The sequence below is a fragment of the Syngnathus typhle genome, linkage group LG6, assembly GCF_033458585.1.
Source record: "Syngnathus typhle isolate RoL2023-S1 ecotype Sweden linkage group LG6, RoL_Styp_1.0, whole genome shotgun sequence".
In the NCBI taxonomy this organism is placed as follows: domain Eukaryota; kingdom Metazoa; phylum Chordata; class Actinopteri; order Syngnathiformes; family Syngnathidae; genus Syngnathus; species Syngnathus typhle.
This window is the reverse complement of record NC_083743.1, coordinates 309848-330173: the sequence shown is the minus strand read 5'-3', so window position 1 is coordinate 330173 and position 20326 is coordinate 309848. Positions and strand designations below refer to the sequence as shown.

The 20326-nt window shown below is 45.8% G+C and overlaps 1 protein-coding gene across 1 annotated transcript in view; it reads right to left on the bottom strand.

Moving 5' to 3' along the window:
- Nucleotides 1–4117: 4117 nt before the first annotated feature.
- LOC133155536 (serine/threonine-protein kinase SIK2-like) overlaps nt 4118–20326 on the bottom strand; it is a 29388-nt gene continuing 13179 nt past the window's right edge. The window contains exons 5-15 of the mRNA XM_061280937.1: nt 16546–16670; nt 16335–16458; nt 13723–13949; nt 13011–13163; nt 12549–12707; nt 11201–11432; nt 10827–11120; nt 9433–9590; nt 8346–8459; nt 7999–8087; nt 4118–7837 (exon numbers count right to left, since the gene is read on the bottom strand). Of these exons, the coding sequence (XP_061136921.1) occupies nt 7174–7837; nt 7999–8087; nt 8346–8459; nt 9433–9590; nt 10827–11120; nt 11201–11432; nt 12549–12707; nt 13011–13163; nt 13723–13949; nt 16335–16458; nt 16546–16670 (2339 nt within the window). The 3' untranslated portion in view covers nt 4118–7173. The remainder of the gene's footprint in view (nt 7838–7998; nt 8088–8345; nt 8460–9432; nt 9591–10826; nt 11121–11200; nt 11433–12548; nt 12708–13010; nt 13164–13722; nt 13950–16334; nt 16459–16545; nt 16671–20326) is intronic.

Sequence of the window (20326 nt, the reverse complement as noted above, 5' to 3'; positions counted from 1 at the left end):
CACTTTTGTGTCTCTGGTTTGTGTGCTGACTTCTGCTAGGCTTCTATATGTTGAGTTCCTCTCTACTTCTGCAGCTAGCTTGCTTCCTCTTTCGCTGCTGCATTGTGATGCCCTTGTCTGGTGCGCATCAGCATATTCTGCCATTGTGAGAGCCCCTTGGGGAGCGGCCCGGAGGCACGAGGATGTACTTCTGAAGAACGGAGGAGGTGTGAATGTGGATGGCACCTCCGAGGCTTGATAGGCATGTGAAAGCCTTTTCTGAAATCGGAGCCCTAATGTTCATTAAAAGGAGATTACGTGGAAAGGAAACAGTGAATCCACTCGAGGCCACCCGTCCGCTCGCTTTCATTGGGATGCTGTTATTTTCAGCAGGCGAGGCAGCAGACAGCCGTGAGAGGTCCTGACGTCAATGAAGCTGCCTCCCAGGACTGACTCTTCTTTTCAGTGGAAGTAGTTGAGCAAAACCCACGCGCACACACATGTACACACAAACTAAACATAAAGACAGTTGCGCTCTAGTCTACGGGCAAATAATCATCAGTCAAAATGATCGCTCACATTTTGCTTTCAGTGTAATCAAATAGACTGTATAGTACTAAGTTGAATTTGTAACTTAAAACCCCTCTCAATTGCCTTTCTCCAATGAAATAAATGGCAATGTTATTAATCTGTTAATTGGTTGATTGATTTTTTTTTTTTTTTAACCATTCATTACATGTTTTTTCCCCTAATCCTGGCACTGGAATGGTGTCGAGTGACTTGTGACTATCCATCTGCTGGTCAGTAGTGTTGGCTCGTGAGTGAACGATTCGTTCAAAGGAACAAATACTTTCAGTGAACGAGAACGAACGAATCACTTCCTAAAGTGATTCAGTTTTTTCAGTTCATATGACTTCAACCAGTAGGTGTCAGTAATGCCCATTGAAGCTGGTGCCACCTCGCCGTAAAACAAAACGAAGAAGAAAATGACGTAGCTTCCCGTTCGCGAACGAGTCGTAAATTGCATTTCCCGTTCACTAACTGAACGGCACTGTGAGTCAGTGAATGAGTGATTTGCATTTCCAGTTCATCGCGAAAACGGAGCAGTGAGGGAACGAGTCCTGACTTTCTCGTTCGCGGACGAGTCAACGAGTAAACTGCCTTCCCGTTTGAAATGTACTTTTATTATTATTATTATTTCAATAAACTTTATCTTAAAACTTGTCTGGTGTTATTGTTTTTATTTTTTGGGGGATGAAAACAAAAATCTGACATCTTTGGTTAACTGCTTTATATGACAATATGTATATGTGTTTGTGTCCCCCAAAATAAAGAGCAAGTAGTCAAATACACATTCTTGACACGTACAAAAAATGCATAAAGTTATTAGGTACACCTAAAAATGGTGGTGTACCTAATGGAGTGTCGGTGTGACGTCACAGATCAAACAGCCAATCAGAAAGTGGGGGTGAGGGCGGGTGTGGCACTTTTCACTTTCAGTTAAGCTTTGACCATGATTTTTCCCTAATGAAGTGGCCTGTGATTAGGTACACTTGAAAATGGCGGTGTACCTAATGGAGTGTCCGTTTGACGTCACAGATCAACCAGCCAATCAGAAAGTGGGGGTGAGGGCGGGTGTGGCACTTTTCACTTAAACCAGGGGTGTCGACCTCCAGTCCTCGAGGGGCCGCGTTCCAATATGTTTTCCAAGTGACCCTCGTTAAGCACACCTGCGGGAAAAGTTTTAGCTCATTTCGTGTTCTGCAGGAGCTAAAACTTTTCACGCAGGTGCACTTAACGAGGGTCACTTGAAAATTATGTTGGAACGCGGCCCCGAGGACCAGAACTTGACACCTATGACCTTTGACCATGATATTTCCCTAATAAAGTGGCCTGTTATTAGGTTCACTTGAAAATGGCGGTGTTCCTAATGGAGTGTCCGTGTGATTCCCTCGTTAAGTGCACCTGCGTGAAAAGTTTTAGCTCTTGCAGAACGTGAAAGGAGCTAAAACTTTTCCCGCAGGTGCGCTTAACGAGGGTCACTTGGAAAACATGTTGGAATGCGGCCCCGAGGACTAGAGCTCGACGCCCCTGGTTTAAGTGAAAAGTGCCACACCCGCCCTCACCCCCACTTTCTGATTGGCTGGTTGATCTGTGACGTCACACGGACACTCCATTAGGTACACCGCCATTTTCAAGTGTACCTAATCACAGGCCACTTCATTAGGGAAAAATCATGGTCAAAGCTTAACTGAAAGTGAAAAGTGCCACACCCGCCCTCACCCCCACTTTCTGATTGGCTGTTTGATCTGTGACGTCACTCGGACACTCCATTAGGTACACCACCATTTTTATGACCTTTGACCATGATATTTCCCTAATAAAGTGGCCTGTTATTATTTACACTTGAAAATGGCGGTGTACCTAATGAGTGTCCGTGTGACGTCACAGATCAACCAGCCGATTCGTTGAACGAATCTTATGAACGAATCTTTTGAGAGAACTGATTCCAAACGATTCAGTTCTCTTAAAAGAATTGTAATGCACATCACTACTAGTCAGTATGTTTGTTTGCGCTTGAGGCGTGCGCGTGCGCGCGTGTGTCTGCGCGCATTCCTGCATGCAGCGTGAAGATTTCATGCAAACTCTCAACAGCGAGGCCTGTCATTGTTCCATTGATAATACTCACGATTCATGTTATTTACGTCACATCCAGTAAAAGTATAAAAGGAAAGTCATTTCAACATGTATGTTAACCTTGAGAAGGTAGAACCTTATTAATGTTTTTTTTTTAATGAACTGCCCAGCTCTAATCCGGATTCCTTTTCTTTTTTTCACTCATCTTGCTGGCAAAGACGCAGTAGGATGTTGTCATGCCCCCTCCCCTGTTGTCGTGGCAACGGATGATGTCATCACAGCATACTTTGACCTGATGTGTGTGTGCGTTTTTTACTTACTGAGGGGGGAAAATACACATGCTGTTGAGTTGTGCCTTTTCTTCTTATCGGCTTTGCACTGCAAGCAAGGCTTAAAATGGAAATATCCACATAACATTCCAGGAGCCCCTTATTATACATAGTATTATTTTTTTTTTTTTTAAAGAAGCCACTTTTGATCCTTACCATAATCCAGGGAGGCATTGATACCACAGACTGCATACAAGTCAATCAAGTGTACCCCTAGACTCTATGCATACACAAAGTGTTTATCCCTTAAAAAGCCTCATTGTCATTTTTTTCCCCTAATTAATGGTCTTGCTATACATGGTCATTTTTTAAAAATGTGAAAGTATGGCAGTAAAAAGCATCACAAATCCCTGCATTATTATTGGATTTACTGTCATGTCCACTGAGGTCACGCATGTGTCCTTCACACTCGACGTGATCATATTCCCTGGAAAGCCATAACGCCTTGCTTTTCCATGAAGAGGCCAGATCAGTCCCCCAACTCATCTGCGTCTAGTCTCAGGGATTAGGTGTTCTCTGGTACATTGTCACCTTCCCTGCACATTGGGTGGGGAAACACCTATGTTCATATCATGCATTGCTCAAGAAATCCTTTATAAGTGGATTTGAAAACTAATTTGAGCATTCTTCTAATTACAAAACATTGCAAAACAATGCTTAAATTCTTGCTAGCCGACAGTCAGTGTTAGCACAAGATCATGAGATTCCTACGGTAACATCTGAACTTTATTTAGGGTTTATTTTGGGTTTAAATATGCTTGGTTAATTCTGGACACAAGTTTTATCCCAATTACAAGGGTGTGCACACTTTTGCAACAGAATTCCAGACAGTAACATTGCTTTTGAAAAATATTTTTGAAATGATCGATTTTGCATTTGCACAGGGGTGTGTATACTTTTATATCCACAGTACATACTAAAAAAGAAAAGCAATAACTGATATGAGTAATGGGATTGTGTCGGGTTGAGTGGTTCACTCCGTCATTGCTGCAAACATTGAACAAATATGAAAAATCTGTACTGGTCAGAGTAATTAGAGTGAGGTCATTTCTGCTGAGTCATGCAGCTCTCCTTTGTTTCGCTTCCTAGAGTTTTGGGAAAAAAAGTTGCGTGCACGTTAAGACAGCTTCAGAGCACAATTTCTTTTGGAGACAAAAGAAGACAAGGAAGCATTTAGCTGTTCAATAACCCTTTTTTAATCTCAACAGCAAGTTAGCTTATGTGTGGTCGACAACAATGAGGGGAAATATAGAAAAGTCTATTTCATGTTGTTGTGTTCCATCCGCAGGGAGTCGAGTGGGCAGGGGGGCGTGTGTGTGTGTGTGTGTGTGTGTGTGTGAAATGAATGTATTGTATCCAATACTACTCTCCCGATTATTTCAGTCTTCACCTACACACAAATATATTGCTAGAATACTTTTGACACGTGTGGCCATTTAAAACAAAAAACATTGTTTAAAGTCACAAAGATGGCGGCTCATACTGGCAAAATCTTTGAGGGACTTTGGTTTTTGTACCTTTGTAAAAACGGGATTGTACTCATTTGAGTGTGTGTGTTTATGACAAAAGCTAATCATGAATAAATCGATAAATTGAAATGTGGAAAGTAAAAGGCACACAGAATACAAACAATACTAGCTCGCTGTATTTAACGCTAATTTGTACACTTTTTCAAACAAATATGAGTTGATGTCCTACAGCGGTAGTAATACATTTCTGTCCAGTAAACCTGAGCTACCTGAAAATATGGATACAATATTTGAGTTCTTTGCACACCTTTTTCTGCCACTTATGGCTGCAATGCATTGTGGGTTATTATTGCTGCCGTTACTAATCAATGCCGTCACGATGGCGACACGAGGTGACAAAATTGGGACTGTAAATAGATATAAACTCACGTTACGGTGTCAAGTAATTCATGAAACGTGAAAAGAAAAAATATACAGGGCCTCATTGCTGTAAGTACCAATGAATATTAGGGCCAATCTAAAAATGTAATTTCAAAACGATAACATCAAAATCTGAGGGGAAAAGTCACTACAATGAAGTCATAATTCATCGAGTGAATATCAAATCGTAATCTGACAAGGAAAAAAGGCGGATGACAAGAGTTCAACTTGTAATGCTTGAATGAAAAAATGTAACATTCTAACAGTAGTCACCATTTTCAGAGGAAATAAGTCCTCGTTTTACGAGAATAGTTGTAATAAGATGAAGTTGCGAATGTTTAAATTGTAATCTTACGAGGACAATCGTTTTGAGAGAATGTGACCAAGTTGAAACTGTAACAAAATTGTAGCATTACAATTGTCGTCATTTTATCGGATAGTCATCAATGTTGTCATTTTGAGCAAATTGTAACATTACAAAAAACATCGCAATTTTCAGAGAAAACGTCATTTGGTGAGAGAAGTCTTCATATGATCGTTTGACTTGTATATTCAATATTTTTATTTCTTCTCTTTTTAGCTTGACTCCAATAGTCCTTGGTGAATAAGTGATGTCTATTGCTATTGATAAGAAAAGTACGTGAAAGGTCTGAATGGTGGATTTGACCTCCAACTCTGCCATTGTTGCTTCGGTCGGTGTACTTTATTAGACACCTCACTTCGCCAAATAATTAATTTTCAATTTGATTTGACCACACACGCACACGCACACGCACACACACACAAAATGTCACTTGTCGGAAAGATACTTCAACTGTATTCATCACAGTCTGAGTGCTGCTAAAACAAAAGAATAAAATAATGAAGAAGAAAAAAAAAAAGTCTCGTCTCGACGCCATTTTTGCCGTACGCCCCAAAAGTGGTCACGCGTGGCGTCATCCGTTACATTCGTTCACGGAAAATCTCGTCCTTTTCAGTCACGTGACATTCTCGCCGACTTGTGCAAAACAAAACAAAACCAAAAAAACACTCCTGCTGATGTCAACAGTTCCGCGTGACGAATCAGATCAGAGTGAGCCGCGCATCTTAGGCGCATCATCATCATCACAGAAGATTAATATTGCTTCAGTATTGCCACAAAAAGGTAGAATAATAAGATGTTGCCACCAAACATTCAACTACGGGAGCCCTCGTTTACCACACGCCACAAATCAAGCGCTCCTCAGGATAGAAGGTGGAGAAGCCTTTCAGTAGTGTTAGTTCAGTAGTTGCCAAAAAAAAAAAGAGAAAAACACTGGAGAGTGAGGGAAATGTGTTGTTGTGTTGTGTAGTCATCCACTTGGCGAGTGCTCCTGTCAGAATACTGCGTGCCTCTATTGTTAGTGTTGCGAGTGGTCAATACGACCGTTGTGCCCGCCCACCCGCTGCCGTACAACCCACCAGAGTGCAAAGTGACACTTGAATTTGTGCTTTGTGATAAACGAGGGCCGTTGTCTCTTCTCTCCGCTAAAACGACAACTTGCGGTTGTTGTCAAGGTGTCTTATTTGAGCAGAAAAAACAACGCTGCCTATGGCGAGCCTTTTGAGCACTTCCCGCAAGTCCAGTTTAAGGTCCACGTGCTCGTTCGTACGCTCTTTGTTTTCACTCGTCGAGTGATGAATCTTCAGCACTGCAAATAAATTCTCTAGCAGCTTCATGGCAAGGGCTAAAATTTCAACTTTTAGCCCCACCCCCACCAAAATACCAGGCACATTTTAAATGGTGCAAATTTGCATGTTTTCAGCAATTATCTTCAAACGTGGTGCACACTGAACTCGCATTACCGGTTCTTTATCTCTAGAATAACTGATAGATGCTCACGCAGCTTGAGAATTGCCGTACCGGTGAGCACAATGAGCGTCGAAGCACGTGGACCTCAAACTAGTGCTCAAACAACCTGCGGTCCTGGCAGCCATTTTGTGCTTTTGCTCGCCACCCAGTCCAAAAAGCGCTCACTTCCAAGCCATTTCTGTGTGAATACGCTGCACGTGATTGTCGTCGTCTCACGAGGGCTGCCGCTGGAGCAGCCTCGCCACAGCGACGCGACATCAACACGAGTTCCCGCCGCACTGTCCTGCTCGACAGGTGGGGAGGAGAGGGAGGGAAAGGAGGTCAGCTAAGGGAGGGATTTTGGTACGAAAGGTTCTCCGAGGTTCATCCCAAGTAAGAAATTCAGTTTTCGTTGGTTGTACGAAAATCTGCGCTTTCCCCGCTGCTAAGCCCCTCTCTCCAAATCTCTCTGCTCTTCGGGATCTCTGTGCTTAATACTGCTTCAAACCGGCCCATTGCACCCGAGTCTTCAGTTGACCAACACAAAACCGTGCTGGGAGTCCACCGTCTCCATCATCTCACTGTCCAGGAGCGGGCTCTGCAGCTCGGCCAGAACCAGACCCTCGCGCTGGCCCGGCTCACATGAGGCCTCCGCCCCGGGCCCCTCCACCTCTCCTATGATGGGAGGGGGGAGTAGCCCTAGGTCTAGTGGGAACTCATACTGGCCTGGGGGCGGGGCTTCAACCGAGGGGCAGCAGGCCTGCTGCTCTACAGGGTAGCAGAAACCGAGGCTGCTGGCTGAGGTTTCATGAGGCGATTGGTGGTGGTGGTGGTGGTGGTGGGGGAAGTGCTGATGGTGGAGAGGTTGCAAGGGGTGGTGCTGAAGGTGGGGGACAGGGAGCATGTGCTGGGCGTAGTGGTGGTGGCTCATGTAGGGGTCGTAAAGAGGGCCCTCCCCTGGTTCCAGAAGGGGGCTTAGGCTGTGGGGGTGGCCGTAAGGCGGCGAGGCTTGCGGCTGCGGTTGAGGCCCGCCGGCCGACATCGGGGATACCTGGGGGGAGTTCTGGGAGGCTGTCGGGTCCAGAGGGGCACCGGCCGCTGGATAGGAGCCTTCGGCGATCTGCATCTGATTGAAGTAGACGGGCAGGCCTATACCCTGCGACTGCTGAAGGTACATCCGCTTCTGGTTCAGTCTGTGAGGACGATACGGTCGAGTTAGACGCTAAGTACTGCTTGGGTGTTGGTTGTCAAAATCAGAACTTGATCAAACAATGGGTGTAACTAAAAATGTCTATTATGTCAATAAGTGCAGCTGTTTGGGTTAGCAATGAGACAATCTGGAGTGATGACTTACCGGTGTTCTTGTAGCTGTTGTTCTAAACTTCGGGGGGACTCCTTACAGTACATCTGACAGCTTGCAGGACTGTTTGCCAAAACGCCCGTCTAATGGACACAAGAAACACAAGACGGCTTTCAACTCGATGAATGTCAGGTGTTGGATGAGCTACAAAAAATTCAAACCCCATTACGGGGCCATCTGACCACTACTGAGTTTTGTAATATGAGCCTATTTCTGTCTCGAGCACAAAATGTGCTAGCCGAGCTTAAGACCCTCCAAAATGTCAACACTGAAGAAATGAGTTCAACTAGTTCCGCCTGATTGACTATGTAATGGAGGTGTGCTGTCCCGTCGGAGCGTACCTGCAGACGATGGGTGAGGTACTGCGTCTCCAAACTCTGCCTGCGGGACAGGAGGGGTGGCTGCGGCCCACCTTGGTACAAAGTCGGGCCTTCCTGTTGCTTGGTTGCCTCGGTCTTCCAACACAAACATTGACAAGTCACAAACAGGATGTCCACGACTACACGCAATGCCGTAAAGTCAAGGACACACTTAACACTGCCGCCGTGTGCTCCTGGGTGCTTCGAGGCTCGGTCTAAGTGGCTTATCCGTACAGTGTGGCTGCCAAAATGCCTTTGTGTTGACTGATCAGCCAGATGCCTTATCACTAAATGCCATGTTCCATGGGGATTACATACTAGCGGCATATTAAAAGGATGACGGGGCGCCGTGTTATTGCATTATGAACGAACGGGAACAAACAGATCTTGTCACTTTTGCCTATTAATTGTGTGTTTATGTTTAGACTTACTGGAAAACTCCTGTTCCCGTACAGTGTGTCTCATTCAGCGGGCTTGTGATTTGGGCTTATTGAACGTCCAGTCTCTGCTACGGCTAAGTCTGACAGCCTTTGACAATGGCGGCATTCACTTTGGCCCAGGCTGCGGGCCCCAAGGGGACGAGACACGGTAAACAAGCCTCGGTCGGCCAGCTCTCTCGGGGTTACACAACAACCCCAGTGACTGTCTTTTTTTTTTCCCCCTGCCCAAAATGGGGTGAGTTAAGTTAAAGTTAAGTTAAGGTCGCAATGATCGTCACACACACATCTGGGTGTGGTGAAATTTGTCCTCTGCATTTAACCCATCCCCATGTGATTTTGATCCATCCCCTGGGGGAGCGGGGAGCAGTGAGCAGCAGCGGCGCCGCGCTCGGGAATCATTTGGTGATCTAACCCCCCAATTCCAACCCTTAATGCCAAGCAGGGAGGCAATGGGTTCCATTTATATAGTCTTTGGTATGACCCGGCCGGGGTTTGAACCCACAACCTTCCGGTCTCAGGGCGGTCACTCTACCACTAGGCCACTGAGCTGGTGTGATGGTGGATGAACTGCCAAGCAATGAGTCTGCCATGCGTGTGTGTTTATGACCAGATTCTCGAGTGCGACTGACCTCCAGGAGGTTGTGCAAGTGGTACTGGGCTGCCGGGGGTGCCATGGCTGTCATTTCACTGGAGCCCATCTGCTCCACCAGCATCTGGACTTTGTTCAGCTCCAAGATTCCTTTGGTCCTCGCCAGGTTCTGGAGATGCTGTCGAAAGGCAACCAGACCTGTGCGAATATTGAGAATGTTGAACGTCAGATTTTATAATGGCCCCCCCCCTTTTCTGACACATCTCCTTCCACACGCGTCACTGAAGCGTAGTGGGTGTGTTGGTGTGTGTGTGCGCACATATGACACTGCGTGAGCCTGATAAGAGCCATCCAGTGGTGACGAGCAACGGCCGTGTACGATATGTCCTGACTCACTGTGCTGGTGGGAGTTATTTCTAACCCGAGTCAGCAGTCTGACGCAAAAGAATCCGCCGCATCGACTCTCTCTCCCCAAAGAGGATTTAAAATGAAAACGAGCGAGCGGGCGAGTGAGCGAGCGAGAGAAACAAGTCACACAAACAGCAAACGGGAGCACACACATTGCAGGCTGTCAATGAGGAGCTGGAGAAACAAATGTTTTCAAGCTGTAATTATCCTTTCGGCTCGGCAGAAGTGCATGTGAGTTTTATAATGTGTGGGCCAAGATCAGGGAGGCAGTATATGGAATGGCAGAGAGAGTGTTCAGAAATCCCTTCTTGATTGCCCCCACCAAGATTTTCATTGCTGTTTTTATGGCAGGATCGGGCACGGGGCGATGTAATTAAACATTGATAGCGATCTAGACAAGGGCAAGTGCAGTAGCTGAATATCTCTCAAGCTGTATGATTTTGTGCCGATCCATATTTGGGCTTGAAAGGTCTGCCCCTCGACCGAATGCCATCACAATCTGGTAACAAGCCGTCTACAGTGCTGTCTAAAGGAAAAAAAGCAAGACAAGCGGGGCGAAAGGGGTGGCGGGAGAAATGGTACGATGGCAACATGTGTGGGCTGGAACTTTCTAAAATCAGTCGGTGATTCATGAATCAGAGTCATCGGAGGGCCCAAGTAGATGAGGTGATAAGGAGGGAGGGCAAGAAAGAGGGGGAGGGCGTGAACGACAGTGAAAATGAGGCACTCGAATCTATATGCACATGAGTGGATGTGCAGGTAAGGGTGTGAAAGAGCAGCTGCAGCCGGCGTGTTATGATTGTGTGCTCTGTTGCATGTCAACCCCCCCCCCCAGCGCGGCACTTCATGACGGCATCCAAAGAGACATGATCTGACACTTATTCATTCTTGCAGTCACGCTCGTGTCCTTCCGATCCGGTGACTTTGCCGGTCATACAGGTTTGTCAGTGCGAGCTGGCTCAATCTATCTGAACTTGAATTGCACGCATGTTGAATCGCACTGATAAGCGTGAGTGGGCTCCTGACCTTGTGTGAGTGAGGTGTCAGAGGCGCGCCGTCCTTCTCTGAAGCTGATGGGCGAACGGTTGTGGGTGTCCCTGTGCTGCGAGGTCAAGGCAGCCATCGCCGGGTTGGCCGGCCGAGTGCTCAGGAAGGACGCGGGGGCCACGCGGGGGGCCGTGCTGTTGGCCAGCACCACTTCGTTGAGCGACGGGGGGTCCTCGAGCAGGCTGAGGTCGCTGTGCATGGAGCCCATGTCGTAGCCCATGTCAGAGTCCACGCTGCCCGTGGAAGGGTTGTGGCCCAGGGTGAACAGTTGACCTGGTGGAAAAGGCTTTTAAGTGGGAGACTCGGGGAGGGAAAGAAAAAAAAAACGCCCATAAGACCTGAAGGCATCATACCCTGGTTCGACATTCCCGGCTGGTTGGTGACCTCAGAGAGGGTGTGTCGCCTCTGGCCGAAACGAGCGGCCAGATAGGCCAAAGACATGTGGGGCGCGTCCTCCTCCGCGTCGGGCTCTTCGGTCTCGATGCCCTCATCAATCGACATCTCCATCATGTTGCTAGGAGACGAGGTGGAGGACTTGCGGAGTACAGTGATGGGAGGCAGGGGGTCCAGCATGCAGCCGTTTAACTTTAAAGAGATGTAGAAGATACCTTTATTTGCATCCTCATTGCCCACCTTGAGTCAGCAACTGGGTTTTCATTGCCACAGCCACTCAAAAGCATGCAAATGACTTGTTGCAATAACAGCCTGCTGTCGGTATGGAGACAGCAACTTCGCTCAAGTTCTCCATCTGCTTTCACTAGTGCACTGGATTGGAATGCAGTTACTCAACAGCCACACGCACGCGCGCGCACGCACACACAAAACACAACGAGAAACAGTCACTGATACACAAGCGACGAGAAAAAGTAGAGTAACAATTAAAAGTAAAGGAAATAAAAAAAGAAACGCATTTGAGTTAACGGCTTGGAAAAACTTAGTATTCACTTTGGTGGTTGAGCGCTGCGGCTTCCCGTCCATGCGTGTTCGCTCGGCAACACATTTAGTCAGTCACATCATGCAGGACTGCTTACATAACCGAGCTCCATTCACGCAGACACACACACGCACGCACGCCCTGCTCTGCTTAGCACACACACACACATCACATTTGGTTGGAGCTACTGGTTGAGGGGGTTCTGCAAAGTACATTTTGGGGACTGCTAAATGAAAACTACATGTGTGTGTGTGTGTGTGTGGTGGTGGGACTCTAATCATAAGCCAACTCATGACAGGCCAGCAGGAAGAAGGTCACTAGTTGGCACAAATAAACAAGAAGAAAAAAAAAAGTGTGTTTTGAGTCTGTGTGAGTCTTTGGCATATGGAGGACAGGTCGTTGTCCTGTCTGATGCGTACACTAGCTTGGAGCTTACATAAGAGGACGAGTCATCTGAACTCTGGCAGGTTGACGAAGCAAGCAAATGCTGGAGCCCTCAAAGGAGCATGACGTGCAAGCACACACACACACACACACTTGTGACTTACAACGAGTGAGCTTATCAAAACCAATCACTGTCGGAGCGCATCAGGATAATGTTTTTGGACATTCTTTGGCAGCACGATAATGACTGTAATAACGGCATTTTCCAGAACCAAAGCCGATCGGCCGTCATATGAGGTTAGAGAACATGCACGCGAGCACGGGAGTTCCAAAGACACGGTGTGTCCCAGCCAACTGAGTTTGCTGCTGCTCACTGAACCTACTTTGGGCGTGTTGACATCCTCAGCCATGAAGTTCTGCTCCAGGGTGCACGTGGGCTGGGTGAAGGTAAACGCGTCGGAGGCGGCTTGGGAAACGGCAGGAGATCGCAGCAGACGGACCCCCTGCGGGAGCAAGCCCACCTGAGCTGCACCGCTCGTCGACTGCGGAGAGAAGAGGCAGACTGAGTCCTTCTCCAAATCGCAGCTGTTGACTCCCCGAGCACGGCCATGCCACAAACGGGGATGCAAACGGTACAAGCAATTGAACGGGGGGGGGGGGGGGGGGGGGTCGGGAAGAGGAAGGAGACGAGAAAAAAATGCGTAAGAGAGCGATAAAGATCAAGGCTGAGAGGAAGAACAGTTGGAGAAAAGAAATGATTGTGGTCAGTGGATGCAGGTGTGAATAAGAGCACTTTGATCATGGCGGCGAGCGAGGACGCAGGCTATGGATTATTCATGAGCTACCTTGGCGACCGTCTGCTCGGCGATGGTGCTGGGCCGCCGCTGACGTGCATCCAGCCTCTGCTCCACGGGGAAGCTGCAGCGGTGGGCCTTGAGCCTCTCTACCAGCAGGTAGTAGATGGCAGCAAAGTGGTTGTAGCTTTTGTTCTGCAGAGACTGGAGCACAGACAGCACATGTTCGATGACATCACTTGATCAAGATTTTTTTATTTTACAAATTGTCAAGTTCCTCCTAAAATCTCACCTGACATTGAATATGCCATATTATTGGATTGACTTCACCTTCATTTAATGTTGTGATTTGCCAACAAAAAACCCACAGAGAAGTTTGTGTAGTTTGATATAAGAAGTGACCAAAACTTAAGATTAGAGTATTAGTTCTCCATCTCTCCCAAGCGTCTGCTCCTCTAGCAACATTTCAGTTAACCCTCATGTTGGCCCAGTAATAACCTCCGTTATGCCTTTTTTTTTTCCCAGTTGCACACAAGCCAGAAGCAAAATTCCTTCATTACCGAATTCCGAGTCCTGTTTTGCAATGCCGTGTGGTGTGTACTGTGATTATGTGGTTTTCGGAAATCAAAGACCTCTCATGTGTTTCTATCTTGTGACAGAGCTACTCAAAGATCTTACGTAATTTCTATTTACTTGTGTATATTAACTGCATCCTAAACGATTAGCGATGAATAATGCCCAACATTCTAATCTGCCTCATTACCTCGACAGTCTTGTGCTGGTCGATGCCAAGGCTGTGCATCAAGCGCACGACCTGCTCGCTGTACTCGCCCACGCCCGTCTGGCCTTCGGCGGAGACGGGCTGCTGGTACAGAACGGGCCGCTGCACCGGAACATCCAGCGCCATCCACTTGTGCTCTTTGATCTGCGCTACGGACAGACGCTTTGACGGATCCAGGACTAACATCCTGCGGATCAGATGCTCGCAGTCTGAGAGAGGGGAATAGAAAACAAATTCTCGTTAAAATGTCATTTTCTTCCTCTGTGAGACAGCAGTGTCTACAGTCCTTTCAAGTTCCCTCCCGCCCAAATGAAATCTCCTGACCTCTCGTTAATGGCTGGATGAGATTGACGTCAGACACAGCTGGGTTCTTAACAGGATTAAGGTCTCCTGCCTGCTCCTGCAACGCCTCAACTGCATTCCCGAGCTGCCGCGCGGCACTCTGAGCCATTCGCACCGACCGCTGCGAGGCTCTTGAAATATGCTTTGGCAGGGTCTAATACACCTGGGAGCGTTTGCCAGCCAATCAATTTGAGTCGATTTTCCCTTTCCGAGAATCATCAGGACGCTGCGATTGCCGGAATAGCTCGAACGATAATCTTTCGTTTGAAGAATCCTTCCAAGGCGTGGCGGAGAAGGTTGGCAAAGTGTGTTTGACTCCAATGGGATTGCTTCAAAGTGGAAAAAGTTTGGAGTTCTTTTAAGGCACTAATCCTGGAACTTGTCTGACGCACCTTGTAAAATGCACAATCCATATTTTCAACCTTCCAGACTCTTGAATAACATGTTCACCCTCGTTACGTGCAGATCCGAGAAGAAGTTCGTCTCAACACATTCTTAGCAGCAATCGTCGTCGGATTTTCGGCAAGCTAAAGGAGGTTTGTCCTCGTTGCCACAGCTGTGTTTATAGCAACACCCGAAGACGAATATGTTCGCTCAAAGGTCTAACTTGCCCCGAGAAGATTGTGGACTATGTCAGGGGCGACACGGATGGAAGCTGGCTGACTGATTGACACGCCGTTCCTGGCCAGGCCATTACACCACCACCATGACTCAAGCACAGAAGCATCCCAGTTAACACTGACAGCCTCCGAGTGGTGTAGAATTGCATGAAGCCAAGGGGAACGGCACTCCACTCCGATCAAGGAGCGGGTACTTCATTAGCGACGCTTTATTAGTGGCCATTAGGCATGTGGAGAGGGACTTATATGCAGCGATACATTGTCATAATTATTGTTGTCAATAACCCTGCTGAAATTAAATGATGGAGTGAGTTGAGTAAGTGAGTACATTTGGATTTTGATGTCGCTAATTGTCAACTAAGGGCTTGTGAAGCCCTTTGTGACGCTTGTCATTAAGAGCAATACCAATAAACTTGACTTGATGCAAATAGAATTCAAAATGTCATTGAATAGAATTTTTAACTGCAAATCTTTGGCTTTATGGCTACTAAGTAAAACAACAATGCTAATCTATTAGCCACTGAATTGAGGGCAATAAAGAATAACGAACATCTCTTGAATATTCACCCACCGGCGATTATACTCGTGTTTCCTTCATTCAAAGACTATTGTATAAGATCGGTTAGGGTTTAAGAAGTTACCCTTGTTAAGCCGTTATGAACCAGAAAATGTGATTTGAATCGTAGGATTGTGAGGCTTTTAGCTCAAAGGGTATAAAAAAGAAATTACATGACCTTTTCATTAGAAGTGAACAGATTAATTGTTCCTTTAAAATTGATTTCTTAGGGCAAAATGCTATAAATTACTCCTCATAAGCCCCCTGCAGTAATGGCCTCAAATATGGACATAACATGCTCATGAAGAAACAATTAATTATTACGACCAATGACTTAAGTTTTAATGATACTCTGCTTTGCCCGTTTCTGATGCATTTCAGCCACAACTGTCTGACATGCACAAATAGAAACGCGGTGTTGGGTTGACGGTTTCCCTGGATAACATGACTCACGCGTCCTCTGCGGTGTGCCAACATCCAGCTGTGGAATAGCGAGAATGGTGGCAGACCATGTTTGCAGTGGGCCAAAATCTCTCCACCGAGATGTGAAACACTCCTCGCCAGTTACGGTATTGCAAACGCTTGATTTCGCTTGTTGCTGCTTTGGGTGGGCCCCGGAGTTCTTAGTTTTAAGGGACAAACACTTTGTCACTCCACTGTGTTTACTGCCTGGTGAGATGAGCAACACAACAGAGCAGGCAAGTGGTTTAAGGACAGAGCAGAGGAACATACTGTTCGTATTTCTTACGAACAGCCAGTTTCCCTGACACTCTCCAAACATCACCAGCCCCTTTGCATGTTGTTTCAAGGTCCAATCACAAACATAAAAAAAATGGCACAATTGCCCATCAAGTGTTTAATTAATCTCTTGCTAACCAGCTAGCATGGCCGATGACAGCGCGGCTGCCTTGACATAAAAAGTACGCTGATGGAAATGCTTACTATCATTCTTCGCCCTTGACCTAAATGATCCATTTCATTAACACATGGTGCAGCGTGTGGTAAACCAATCAGAAGGTGTGATGCTGTCACATGGGGAATAAATGTTTTTGCCTGCATCAAGGGAGGGTTTCTACCTTCAGTCATGAAGTAGGGGATGCGGAACCTTCCTTCCAGGACTCGCTGTCGGAGCACAGGTAAAGTGGGTCCGTCGAAGGGCAGGGCGCCACAGACTAACACGTATAGCACCACACCCATACTCTGGGACAACCCAAAGAAAACAAGTTGAAATAGAAAATCGGATGGGACAGTTATCAACAGCATCAGAGAATATTGTCAACAACTTACCCAGATGTCCAGTTGGGGACCCTCGTACTGTTGGCCCTCGAAGATCTCAGGGGCCGCGTAGGGGGGGCTGCCGCACCACGTGGCCAGAGGCTCGCCAGGCTCGAAGAAGTTCCCAAATCCAAAGTCTGCCAAAGACACAAAGGTGGGATCGTTTTCAAAGTGTTGCCAGAAGATAAAAATCCTGACTTTGATACATTTAGAAAGCAGTCAACTCATGGATGGCAAAACATGGACTTAGATTGTAATAGTTCACAATAATATTGTGCAGTTGAGAACGATTACATGAAATTATAATTTATTATTTCAATTCCATTATCCTGTGGTATAATCTATACGAATAGATTTGACAAAAGGTAAGCATCTTCAAATTGTCAGTTGATGTCACAAGGCTTTATTAGTTATGACATCTCAGATAAAAGTGGATCCAAGTTGGGAAGATCTAAGTCCTAACAAAATTGGAAGAGCTTTCATGAAGAAGCTCAGAGACGCCACTCATCATCATCATCATCATCGGTTTAAAGTCCGCTTTCCAGGCGCCGCTGGGTTGGACTGGGTTCTCAATATGGCCTTCTTCCACCGGGAACGGTCCATGGCCATCTCGTGGTTGATGCCGAGTGCCTCCGTGTCGGCTGCCACGGTCACCTGCCAGGTCTTTTTAGGTCGGCCACTGGGTCTTGTTCCCTCTACGTTATACGACGTAACTTTCTTCACCCAGTCGTTCTCGTCCTTCCTCACTACATGTCCGTACCATCGCAGTCTGCCTCTCCTCACCACATCCACTATGGCCTCCACTCCCATCTTCTGTCTCAGCTCTGCACTCCTCTTTTCTTCCCACTGGTATGTAAAAACTATTTCTTGTATATCTTTGTTATGTGGATATCAACTGTGCTTGCTTGATGGAAATACTAATTGTTTTATGATGGCCAATTGGCAGTTTAGTCTAATTAATGCCATAGAACATTTGTCTCTGATGAGAGGTGGTCAACCAAACCGAAACCGCCCGTTAATCGTCAAAGTCTGGAGGCGTTTTCATCTCAAAACCAAGTTCTTGAGTTGTTTTTCTAGATAGATGCAACTTAATAAATTAGCATGTAACGGACAATGTCAAAATATATGTCTTTGGTTAAATTAAAAAAGGGAATCTCTTTTTGACAACCAACGGCAATGAAGATTTCATTATTTTACTTTTACTTTTTTTTTTTTTAAAGACTGCATAAAGAAAACATCAGATTGGGGATAATCTTACAAAAAAACTTAAACGATGTCTAATACAGAAATTAGGGACGAATAGACCATCTGAAAATGACCTCCCTATGTATTCAATGAATACGTTTCAGTTTTTCTTGACTTTTCTAGGAAATCAAGTAAGGCGTGTAGTAACATCTTTATAGTATCAGTGGGCTTTGCATCATGTACTTTACAAGCCAAATATTTTGTATCCTGAGCAAAAGGGGCCCCCGAATGTTCAAATCACACGAGCTCATCAAAGACTTTGCTCCGACTGGTTGCCTGGAGAGCAAACGAGTCTGATTTTATCTACCGAAAAGCATGACACGGGAAGCGTCTACACGTACACACACTAAATACACAGACTTTGAGGCAATGTCTTAAAATCAAAGTTCAAGCTGTAGTAGCTGTAAAAATACGGAGGCATCTTAAATGAAAAATAAAATAGAATAAAAAAAAAAAGACTGTCTATTAATATAGAATGTATGTGGTGTTTATCCACCAAGGACATTTTTATTCTGAAGATATGAGCAGTGTTTTAGGTTTAGTAGTGGATTTAAAAAAAAGAAGTGGTTGTGTATGGAAAGTTACAGGTCAGGATAATAAACTAGTATTGTTTGCTTTTTACCAATGTGATCCATGATTCCTATGGCAGCCACTGATAACAAGCGTAGACAATGGTGCTCACTTAAACCTTTGTCCCCATGCTTTTTTTTCTCCATCATTTGACACAGTTATATAAACAGGAAAGGGGGGGGGGGGAAGCTAAACGAATAAGTAACGGTGATTAGGCCGGGGAGGTGATGTCCACGAGTGCAGACTCACATGGACATACATGTTGTGCAGCATGAGGCAAAATGAGCTACAATTCTGTTCGGCACCAATAACCTTTTATAATTATTGGGGTGACAAAAGTTCTCACGTAAACATCTAGAACTCCATAAGAAGTGCCACCAATATTACAAAACGGTGTTCCACAGCAATGATGCTTGCTGTGTGATGCTGCTGTGATGTGACGCAGGTAAGAATTTTTTTTGTGTAAGCGTTATTGCCAGTGCAGATTTAACTTCACAAGCTGTGACCCACTTCGTGGAGCGGAATACTGAGCAGCCCGTTTGACGTCAAAACGCTGCCGCACGCTGTGGGCAAGTTGCGCTTGTGTGTGTATGACACACACAACGACATCAGCATAATATTAGCTTTAACGATGGCACACTAAAAATGTGTACAGCTAAAGGCTCATCAAAGTTTGTGCTGCCAGGCGATTAAGTGGTGCCGTCACGCGATGCCAGAACATCTAAGCTCAAGAAATATGTTTACAGTTGATTTGACCCTAATTATAGCATGGTGAAATGAACCAAATTGTAGTGCTTGCTCAAAATGAGGCTTTAAAAAAAATACTCTATTAGTATCTAGCTGTTGGTGGCTAAAGCTAACTAGTGCCTGCAGATATCTCCATGTGCCAAAGACAGATAGATGATTGAGTCATCTCTTTGCCCCGATGGCTCAAGTCGGGCTTCTGTTGCACAAACATTTCATATGTCACCATGGTGGTGTTATGCTTGAGGCTGTACAACAACAGTGTCTTATTTACCTTTGTCAAGAAGGCTATCTTTTCAGAGTTGCCCATTAGCAATGTTAGGATGATTACACAACAACCCACTCAATACGATTCAGTATCATCTTGTTGAGCGATGGGCAAGAACCCATTCAAGATGGTGAAGATCCAAATAAAATGCGGGATTTGTTTTGTATTCCACTTCATCAAACACTCAGCCGTGCAAGACGGCAGCTATCTTAAAAGATTCACAATTAAGTGCAGCTCCAGGAAACTGGAGATCTGAGTGTCATTTGGGTTTTGCAAATGATATTCAACCACCTCTCTACCCAGATTCAAACAGCCCACCTTGCATGTAAAAAGGCTTTTTGAGGTGGAAACATGAAGGGCACCCTCCTGCTGCCTGTGATGCCCCCTCCACTCAGCAGTCTACTTGAGCCTGACCTTTTTTCACTGACCGCTACCTGGATGAGCTTCAAATAGCTAACCCGGAGAGAAGAGACATCAGTGAAAATTCAATTGGCGCCAATGTTAGGAATGTGTGGAATAGGAAGTATAAGCAATATTGACAAGACATGTCGAGGGGATGAAAAAGGAAATGTATAATTTCTTTCTGGCTTCGGCGGTTTGAGTCGCGTGGGCACCATTGATTCAGTCCCAATTAGTTTGAAAAGATTCCCCCCACCCTCAATATTGACGATTCATAGTATTTCGTCATTTGCTGTCATTTTAATAAGCCGTTTTTGTCGTGCTGCCAATTTTGCATTCATGTCAATTAAAACAAAGCAGTCCACATTTACACTCAGTTGATCATATCCCTCCATTTGTCAAAGTGCATTCGGGGTAAAAAGCAGACGGCGTACAATGCTGCTCATCTCCTCCCCAGAGAGGTTTTTTTTTCCCTCCCTTCCGCCTAATCACTAGCCAAGTAATGTTCTGCTCATTGTTTTTCAAAGCTCATCTGTGACGTGAACAATTGGCTGCGAGTCAAAAGTG